The sequence below is a fragment of the Plecotus auritus genome (genome assembly GCF_963455305.1).
Source record: "Plecotus auritus genome assembly, chromosome: 7".
In the NCBI taxonomy this organism is placed as follows: Eukaryota; Metazoa; Chordata; class Mammalia; order Chiroptera; family Vespertilionidae; genus Plecotus; species Plecotus auritus.
This window is the reverse complement of record NC_137774.1, coordinates 149,556,948-149,566,049: the sequence shown is the minus strand read 5'-3', so window position 1 is coordinate 149,566,049 and position 9,102 is coordinate 149,556,948. Positions and strand designations below refer to the sequence as shown.

The 9,102-nt window shown below is 58.2% G+C and overlaps 1 protein-coding gene across 1 annotated transcript; it reads right to left on the bottom strand.

The window, feature by feature from the left end:
* Positions 1-1,583: 1,583 nt before the first annotated feature.
* On the bottom strand, positions 1,584-7,056 carry IRX1 (iroquois homeobox 1). The gene is made up of 4 exons (XM_080682740.1): positions 6,548-7,056; positions 2,725-3,751; positions 2,301-2,373; positions 1,584-2,025 (listed from the first exon to the last, which is right to left on the bottom strand). Exons 1-4 carry the CDS (start codon positions 6,821-6,823, stop codon positions 1,968-1,970), a joined length of 1,434 nt encoding a protein of 477 aa, XP_080538866.1. The 5' UTR covers positions 6,824-7,056; the 3' UTR covers positions 1,584-1,967.
* Positions 7,057-9,102: the final 2,046 nt, after the last annotated feature.

Sequence of the window (9,102 nt, the reverse complement as noted above, 5' to 3'; positions counted from 1 at the left end):
CTGGGGCCCACTCCCCCCACCCCAATACCAGCAGCCTACTCAGCAGGCCAGGCACCGCATCCCAAAAATTCAAACAAGTGGGTGGCACCCAAGAACACAAAAAACCACAACACCGCAAATCTAAGCTTTTGTCCGCGGCATTCCCAAGGGCCAGGACCCCCAAATTCTGCACCACACCCCAGGTGCCCAGGAGATCAGCGCTGCCTTCAGGGCCTCATTCCTCTTTCGGCCCATAGAGGGCGCCGCGAACACGTCCATTCGGACTGGAAGCGGCTCCACCAGGGCCTAAACCGGCCTTCCGCTCGGCTCCGAAGCCCCTTTCCTCCCGCGGCTCCACCCTCCCCGCCTGCTGCGCACTCCCACCCGCCAACCATCCCGGCTGGCCCTCGCCACGTCCTACGCGGGGGTGGGGAATGGACCCTTCATCTAAACTGCTGGGCGCGAAGGGCCGCTGGAGAAAGAAGCGACCACCAGAGAGGGTAGCGACCCAACCTTTTCAGAGCAAATCACCCCCTTTCCCCAGCCACAGAGGAGCCGGAGCAGACAGCCCCACCCCTCGCCGCCACTAGCGGCCCGGGACCGAGGATCCTGAAGGGGCTCCAGGGCCAGTATCAGACCCCGGGTGAGGGTGTGGGCGAGGGCTCTGTAGGACGCGGGGACTTGGCCTCTCCCCCACTGGAAAGGTTCCCCCGAAGGCCACCTCCTTAGCTCACTGGCAGTTTTGGCAATGTTTGTTTTCACAAATTTAACCAAGTCATCTTTACCCTGAGAAGCAGGCTGCTGCGGCGGGTCTTTCTTGGAGCGAACCGCGGTCCCGAGCCTCCCAGCCATTGCCTTCCCGCGTGCAAGCGAGGCCGGAGCGGGCCAGCATTGTCTCTCGCCTGACTCCCAGCTGCCTGCAGGCCCCGCCTAGAACCTCTGGGGATTTATTTGGTCCTTGGCTCGCTCACTCGTTGCACCCACTCGAGGGCGCAGTAATTTAAAGGGGGCGTCCCTTGAAGACCAAAACCTCCCCTCTTTTTGTCCCCACCACCACTACCCAGTCCCCTAGCTCACCCGCCCAGAGAACACCCCTACACTGCATCCCCGCCCTCCATCAGGCAAGTTTTAAAAAGTCTTCCAATTTCTCCACGTTTGATTTAACCAAAAAACTAAAAATACATTCAAAGCAAAATTTCATACTTCATTATGTCCTCATTCTACCCATGAAAGACCAGTGCAACCATGCAGTTGAGACAACTAAGTATAAATTGATTTCAAATTTGAAGTTCCCCTTTGGGGACAAGATTGGAAATTTTTTTTCTCCACTGTTGCCCATTTTAAGAAATCGGTTTATAAATGGACTAAAATCGAACTCATTTCCGTCCTGAGAAAGGGGTGTCCCAAATATATGTGTAAGAGTTGTTAAGAATCAAACTGCCAACAAAAAACTGCCCTAATGACAATATCACAAATTCAACAACCAAGACTGAGAAACACCCACCTTCTGGGTGGGAGCTCTCTGAGGGGCCTCTCCTCCCCACGCCTCAGGCACTTGGGACTCAGGTACCCACAGCCACAAACAGCAGCAGGAGCAGTGGCTTCGTTTCATTTAGTTTATTAGACAAAAATATATGATTTAGACAAGTTCGCTGACGCGCTATTTACAATCTGAAATCACTCTATATACAGAAAGAAAGAAAAAAAAAAGACACAAGCACGTGGGGGCATTTACCCAACCGATAATCAACCAGAGCCTGGTGACAGCCACCAGAACCCCGTCGCAGGCGGAGGCCAGCTGTCTGGACTCCAGCGAGCTCGGCGGGGACGAACCCCTTTCTGCAGAAAGCGATGGACGGGAGTCGTTGACGTCGTTGCCATGTTTGTTCTTTACACCAGTCTGAAATATTTGTCTTAATTCCTCCCTCATCCCCTCCCTCCCAAACTCCTCCCCCCTCCCCCCGCAAAAACTAAAAGAAGACCCTGAATCAGGCAGACGGGAGGGCTGCTAGGATCCGAGGCGTTCCCTCCTGTGGGGCCAGCGAGCTGCAGGGAAAACACAGCAAAACAAAAAGGCAAAGGCACTGTCAGAGGATGGACGCTGGGACCCCGCATCGCTGGGTCAGCCAGCCAAGCGCCCGGGGGGCAGGGGAATGGGTCGCCTGACCCGCGGGGCTCCCGGCTCGGGAGAAACCCGAGTGAACCCAGCTGGCCGGGCCACCTAGGCTGGTGGGCAAGGTCCCTTCAACACTGACTGTGTGACTCCACCGCCAACCAGCCCTGCTCCCTCCCCAACCAGTGGTAAAGCAAAGGGCACTCACTTGTCGCGCACCGGCTGGAAGGGCGACTTTAACTGCTGTGGCGGCGAGTCCGGCCTGGGGACAATGTCTCTCTCTGCGAGGGAGAGGGAGAGGCATAATTAGGGCCGGGAGACAAGTGGGGGTGAGGGTGGGGGCAGAGGTGCGCAGGCCTCCTCCCCAACTCATTCCCTCCCGCCACTGGGGCAGGGTCTCCAAGGGAAACATCCCCCTTCTCCTCCCTGCAGGCCTGTGGTGGCAGCGCACAGCTCTCTCGGGAGTGCCCGAGGGCCCTGGCCAGGCTCCCCGAATTCAAAGGAAGGTTACTGCTCTGCCGGGCTCTGTGGCCACTGCCTCTCCCTCCCAGGCCGGTAGCTCCCCGTCCCCACGATCAGCCCAGGCTCAGGATTCCTGGCCCACGACAGGAAAATCACTCCCAGGGTCATACCTGGGAGCGCAGGGCTGCTGCGGGCGGAGGCCTTGTCTCCGTGGAGCATCCCCGAGGCTACGGCGACGGGCGGCGGTGGCGGCGCAGGCAGGTGCGGGCCGTGGGGTGCAGCGTGGGGCGTGCCGACACCCAGAAAGGAGCGCATGTTGAGCAGTGAGCCCTGAGCCAGGAAGGCCCCGTTGGTCCAGTTGGAGAATTTGCCGATGTGGCAGGTGTACAGTCCGTGGCTGGGCAGGAAGGCGGGGTGCTGCAGGGGCGCGCCCGCAGGGGGGCCGTGCGCGCTGGGATGGCCAGAGGGCGGCGGCGAGGCCTTGGGCGCGCCGTCGGGGCTGGTGGCTGTCTCGGCCAGCGACCAGATCTTGGGTTTGCTGTGAGGCGCGCCCTGTAGGCCGCCTGCCGCCGCGCCCGGACTCAGCAAGCGAGTGCTGCCGGGCTCCGGGACCTCTTTGGCCAGGCCCAGGGGCGAGCCTTGGGTGTTGAGCGCGTCCGCGGCTGCCAGCGGCGATCCCTGGTCCCGAGCGAGGGCGGTGGGCACTGTTGGCGCTCGAGGGGCCTCGGCCTTGTCCTCATCGTCCTCATTGCTCTGGTCACCATCGTGCTCGTCGATCTTGTCGATGTCGATGCTTTCCAGATCGATCTCCTCATCGTCCTCAGCCTTCTCGGGGTCGCCCTCCGTGTCACTTCCGAAAAGGGCGCCGTCCTCCTGGTCCTTGCTGCGTGCGCCCCACGTCACCTTGTTCTCTTTCTTGAGACGCCGGCGTGCGTTGGCGAACCAGGTGGAGACCTGCGTGAGGGTCATCTTGGTGATGATGGCCAGCATGATCTTCTCGCCCTTGGTGGGGTAGGGGTTCTTGCGATGCTCGTTGAGCCAGGCCTTAAGCGTGCTGGTGCTCTCGCGCGTGGCGTTCTTGGGCCGCCCGGGATCCCCGTACTGGAATTGGCCGTAGGGATAATAGGCCGGAGCCGTGTGGGCAGCAAAGGTGGCAGGGTGCACCCCGGGGTTGTCCTTGAGTTCATACTGTGAGCCCTGTGGCCAGGCGGCCGAGCGAGGGAGGAGAGAGAGAGTAGGGGTGGAGAAAGAGAGAAAGAGAAAGATGAGTTCCCAGAACTCAAGGGAAAGTCAGGGGCAGCTGCTCCTGTCCGCTCCGGAGCAAAAGGCCCCAATTCACACCCGCCGCCCCCCCCCCCCCCCCGCCGCCGCCCTGAGATGGAAAGGGGTGGGGTGGGGGGTTTAGACCGGGGTTGCCTCCAGGAACTGCCCTTCCATAGATAATGGAGAGTTATTCTCACCCAAGGAAAGTTCTAGAATCCTTGCCTCTAAGAAAGGCCACAGTCCGAGCAGCCCCCGGCCCCTTTCAATTTCTCCAGACCCTTCTCCTGCCCCAGCCCCCACCCCCACAACAACTCCAGAAGTCGGATTTCCAAATTTACCTCACACTGGCTGGAGGGGAAAACCTTTTAACTAGTCCTATAAAACAGATTCTCCAAACCTGAAGAAGCAACAGCCAATGCCCCCACCCTCCATCCCTGAGGGGGTCAAACAAAATAAACCGCTTGGATTTTCTCGGGGCTCAAATCACCTAGCAATTTAAAATGAAAGCACAGCTCCTTTTGGCTTCCATGTTAATCTGCATATAATGGCTCGCCCACAATTAAAGGTCTTATAGTGGTGACAAGTAATTTAAAATTTTAATCCTGGCCATCACGAACAACAATAACAAAAACACCATTTTTTTTCAAACACAAAAGAAGGGCTTATCGGTAAAATATTAACGCAAGGGCCACAGTGCCAGCTGAGAGCGCGGAACCGGTTTCCTGGGCCTCTTTCTCCTACTTTGTCTCTGAAGTTTGACTTTGATCTGCAGCGAGCAGCACAAACTGTGTGAAGGCATTTAAAGGCCCTGATTTATTTGCAATCAATATTCTTTTTATCATCAGTAGTAAAACACAGCTAGTCAAATTATCCCATCAGGTTTTTTGGTAAATAACATTTTATCTTTCTAACAACCTCATTAGGCCTCATTATTACCATAAATTGCCCAGACAGATATTCCACTCACAATTTTATCTTTCGACTTCCAAAGCCCTAGTCCTGACAGCTTGGAAGCCTAGGCCTAGCATCTGAGTTTGGGTTTATGCTTCCTTTCCAAGAACCCACAAGAGACCACAAACACACCTCTTGAGGGGGGATTTCTCTGCAGTACCCCTTAGCAAAAAAAACAAGCCTCTGCCTTCCCCATGGCACTACAAGACAAGCAGGTTCTCAACATAGAGCTCGAGTCCTCCCCCACCAACACAAGGGGGTCCTAAATAACACACATCAGCATTCAAAATTTCTGTAAAAAATTATAATCCTCCACATACAATCATCCAGCTGCTATTCGCAGAAGAGGGTTCCAGACTGAGAAAGTTGTAAAGAGCAGAAGATTTCTTTGAGCAGTTAGTTCGGTGGTTTATGCCACAGAAAAGGTTTCCTTGGTCAGATTTCGTTTCTGCCTCATCTTTACAAAATGTACTTTGCACGTTTCTAATGCTTTTGCGTGTGATTGTAAAGAAGACGTTGCGGCCTCTTCTCTGCTGGGAATTCTTTTTGAAAGGATACCTTGTAAATCTCTCATCGCTTGCTCAGTGTCCCGGCTGCCAGAACAAAATGGGAGCTGATCTTTTTCGATAGCCAGCGACCTGAAAGGCAGCTGGGGCCGCTTTCAGAGAAATAGGCTTTCTTTCCAAAACTACAAGAAAAAGTTACAGGAAAACCTACTGCAGCTTTGCTCGGGGATGGTTGGTGGGTATTTATTTCCGCTCTTCTTCAGCGAGTGGGGAGACCTTGTGGTGGGGGTGCCTAAAGAGCTGCCTTATCCCGCCAGCAGCAGCTCAAGAGGGGGCTTCCCGGGCCCCCGCGCCAGGCATGCAGATCACCAGCAGCCCAAGTTACATCCCGACCTTGCATCGGACCAAGGAAAACGGATCCAGTGGATCAATAGACTGGCCCGTGCTCTGCAGAGCCCCCGCCCCCACATCTGACACCCACTGGAGCCGAAGACTAAGAGAACACCATTTATTTTAAGCCCAGAGACACTGTTTTCTTTAATCCTCCATTATGTAACCAAGGGAAAAAGTGTTTTTCTTTTGGTGCAAATGAAATGAAAACTTTGGCAACTTACAAAAGTCAAAGCAAACACCATTTTAGACGCCAAAAAATATTTCAACTTATTTTTTTCCTAAATCTCAATTTTGCACACACACCATTAAGAGACCCCATGGGCCCCACGGCCCTCCCGTCCGATCGCCATTGTTCCGTTGATTTTGACAGCATCTAGCAGACTTTAAACTCGGTTACAACTGTGTGAGTTCTGCCAAAGAAGGAGAAACCACATCTCCCCCGCCCAGCCCAAAGCCGGGCTGGAGGGGACTCCTGGGAAAGCGGGCTGAGCTGCCAGAGCCTCGCCGCCTGCCTGGCCGCCTCCACCCCGGCCGGGGCAACTGGCGAGCTGGGCCTTGACCTCCAGCGTGGGCCGAGCGCCCGGGGCCTGCTCATGCGGCCTCCTGACTACCGCCGAGACCCCCTTCGTGGCCGGGCCTCCCGTCTGCCCTCCCGAGATGGCGGGGCATTGCCCGCCGGCCCCTTCGCGTGCCCAGGACCCCGCTGCCTCGAACCCACGGGCAGGGCCGCTCGCGCTTCCCGTCCCGGCCAGTTCCTCCCGCCCGCCGCTCTGCCTCCCTCGCGCGCTCCCCGCCGCCAAGCCTCCCTGCCCCGGGGGCCGGGGCCAGAGGGTAGAGGCCGCCTGGGTGAGAAAGGCGCGCAGCTGCCGGGCGCACTCACCATCTGCGAGAAGAGGCTGAGATCCGCGGCGTAGGGCAGAAAGGCGCTGTAGTTGGGCGCTCCCGCATAAGGTCCGGCCGCCGCGTACATGCCCAGCACCGAGGTGACCGCTGCTGCACCGGCGCCCGCGCCCAGGTCCCCCGCACCCGGCCTGCCCGACGAGGCGGCGGCGGCTGCCGCCGCGGCCGCCGCCAGCACGCCCGGGCGCTCTCCGCCATAGGCGCCAGGCCCTGCGGCGCTCAGGTATTGCGGATAGCCCAGCTGCGGGAAGGACATGTCCGCGGAGTCGTCGGCGGCGGCGGTGGGCAAGTATTAAAGGGGCGGGGGAGGGAGGCAAGGGGCTGGGGTGAGGCGCGGCGGGGGGGAGTGGGCGGCGGGCCGGGCGCGCTCAGACCGGCCCGGAGGCGGGGGCCGGTGGCTGCTCCTCGGCCCGATGCTCGGTGGCGCCCGGCTCCCGGCTGCGCCCGGTTCCGCGATCCCGCGCCGACTGTGGCTGCCGCCCTCCGCTCGGCGGCGGGGCTTTCAGACACAATTTGAAGTTGATGCTTTGATTGGCATCCCCTTGAGCGCTAGCCCCGCCCCCGGCTCCCCTCCCGCCCCCTCCCAACCTCCCGCCTGCCTGAGCAGGCCTCTCCCGCCCCTCCCGGCGAGCACGTGGTGCCCCGCGCCGGCCCGGCCACCTCCGTCTGCCTTGGGCGCGCAAGCCGCGGGGCAGCGGGTACGGGGCCTGGTGGCCGCGGGCTCTTTCCCGACCGGCCCCCGCGGCTGTCTGACAACCTGTCGACACCGGTTTACAGTTGTCGGACACTCGGGTTTGCTGTTTCGCAGCCGAGGTGTGTCTGCTGTTTCATAAAAACATCTCGGCTCCTGCTTTTCCACGGAAGGGGCTGGCCCGGGCGCGGTGACAGCCAGCCGACGGGGAGAGGCCTCTCTTCCGAAGTTGCAGCTGCCTTTGCTTTCCTGGACGTCTTTGGCAGAAGTGTACCCAGATGCCCTCGATGTGCCACTAACCCGGCGTGGCGTGCCATCCTATGCGCTCTGGCGTCCCAGGGGCCCCCACTAGGTATTAAGTCATATGGAAATGACTGACGTTGCTGTACTTGGAGAAGCAGGAAGGGGCCAAACTCTGCAACCTTTCTCTATTGTGGAAACTTATAGCTGAGAAGCCACTTGCTGGGGAAAGCAGATGCCGTCTATGGTAGCGGTTTCTTGGGGGCGAAAGAACTTTTCTTGACAGAGACTGCATCACATCAGCGCAAGGGAAACATTCCAGATACCCAACCTGGTAATGAGAGAAGTCCAAGTGGCCTGGGCGCCCCTCCTTTGCCCCCTAGGTGTGCAGGAAGTAAACTTAAGAGGAGCACGCCAGCCCTAGGCGGCTAGGTGACCAGGCCAGGGACAGGATGTTCCTCTCCACTCTCTGCCCTGAGGAAAGAGAGAGCCTATGAGGCAGGACCCAGCACTGCTGGTTGGCTCCCGGTGGCCAGGGGCTTGGCCGCTGTAGGGCTCAGATGCGGAGTGCAAGGTCCTCCTGGGCTCTCTATTCTCGGACAGGTTGGGCAGGCAGCCACCGAGCTTTACTCGATGGCTTGGTTCCCATGGCCCGGATGGGGAGCGTGTCCAGAGTACCGGTCGGGGCTACTGGGGCCACTTTGCACCGCATCTCCCATGCAGCAGCCAGAGCTCCCAGCCGCCGATGGAACCTGCAGGAATTTCATTCACTGGACTCTGGTGTTGTACTTCGTTTGTGCTGTTTGGAGCTGTGGGATTGAGGCTGACGTCTGGGCTTGGTCCCCAGCATGCTCTGTTGCAGGTGACCTGGGCCACCCATACCCTGGACACTAACTGCTGGGATCATGGAAGCCCAGGGACTCTGGCAGCATTGGGATGGCTCCCGTTTCTCCATTTTGGGGTCTGAGGACAGACACAGAGCCACTGCCCATAATAGTAACGTCATCACCAGCTCTGTACTGAGGATGTAATTTCTCTGCTCAGAGTCGGGCTTTATTCTTCTTCATGCTGCTGCCCCCATCTTCCCCCCAGGAGCCCCAACTCTCTCCAGAAATATCCTGCAACTACCTGGGCTCCTTTCCTGCTGTGACAGATTCTGGAGGCAGGGCGTAGGTGCTTGGCACTCCTGCTCTGGGAAGTCCCTAACCACAGCTCTCTCCTATTCCCCAGCACACCTCCCAGCACCCCAACCTCTTCCCCCCAGCATCCAAAACAAACCAAAGGGCCAGCTCCACCTCTGTTCCCTTTAGCAAACTCCAGTGTCACATTTCAGGGCAACAGGTAAACACGGGTGAGATAAGCCCTCTTGTGTGACCAGGAGAATGTGGTGGAATGTAAACCAGTGTCAGGATACAGCCACAAGGATTGATCATCTCCTTCCCACCTTACCCCCAAACGTCCACCTTGACATCTGGCACCCGGTGGCTATCAGAACCTGGTGGGGGAGGGGCTATCAGAGGAGGCTTTGTCCTGACCCTCACCAGCCCAGCAACGCCACCCCACCATGCTCTGCATGTATTACCTCCATTCAGGTCATGAAATGA

Excerpts from the sequence above, each read along its gene's own strand:
- IRX1 (XM_080682740.1), bottom strand. The coding sequence starts at position 6,823 with ATGTCCTTCCCGCAGCTGGGCTATCCGCAATACCTGAGCGCCGCAGGG. Across the intron at positions 3,752-6,547 it reads TCAGCCTCTTCTCGCAGATG|GGCTCACAGTATGAACTCAA; the intron begins GTGAGTGCGCCC and ends GCCTGGCCACAG. Across the intron at positions 2,026-2,300 it reads TTCCAGCCGGTGCGCGACAA|CTCGCTGGCCCCACAGGAGG; the intron begins GTGAGTGCCCTT and ends TTTTCCCTGCAG.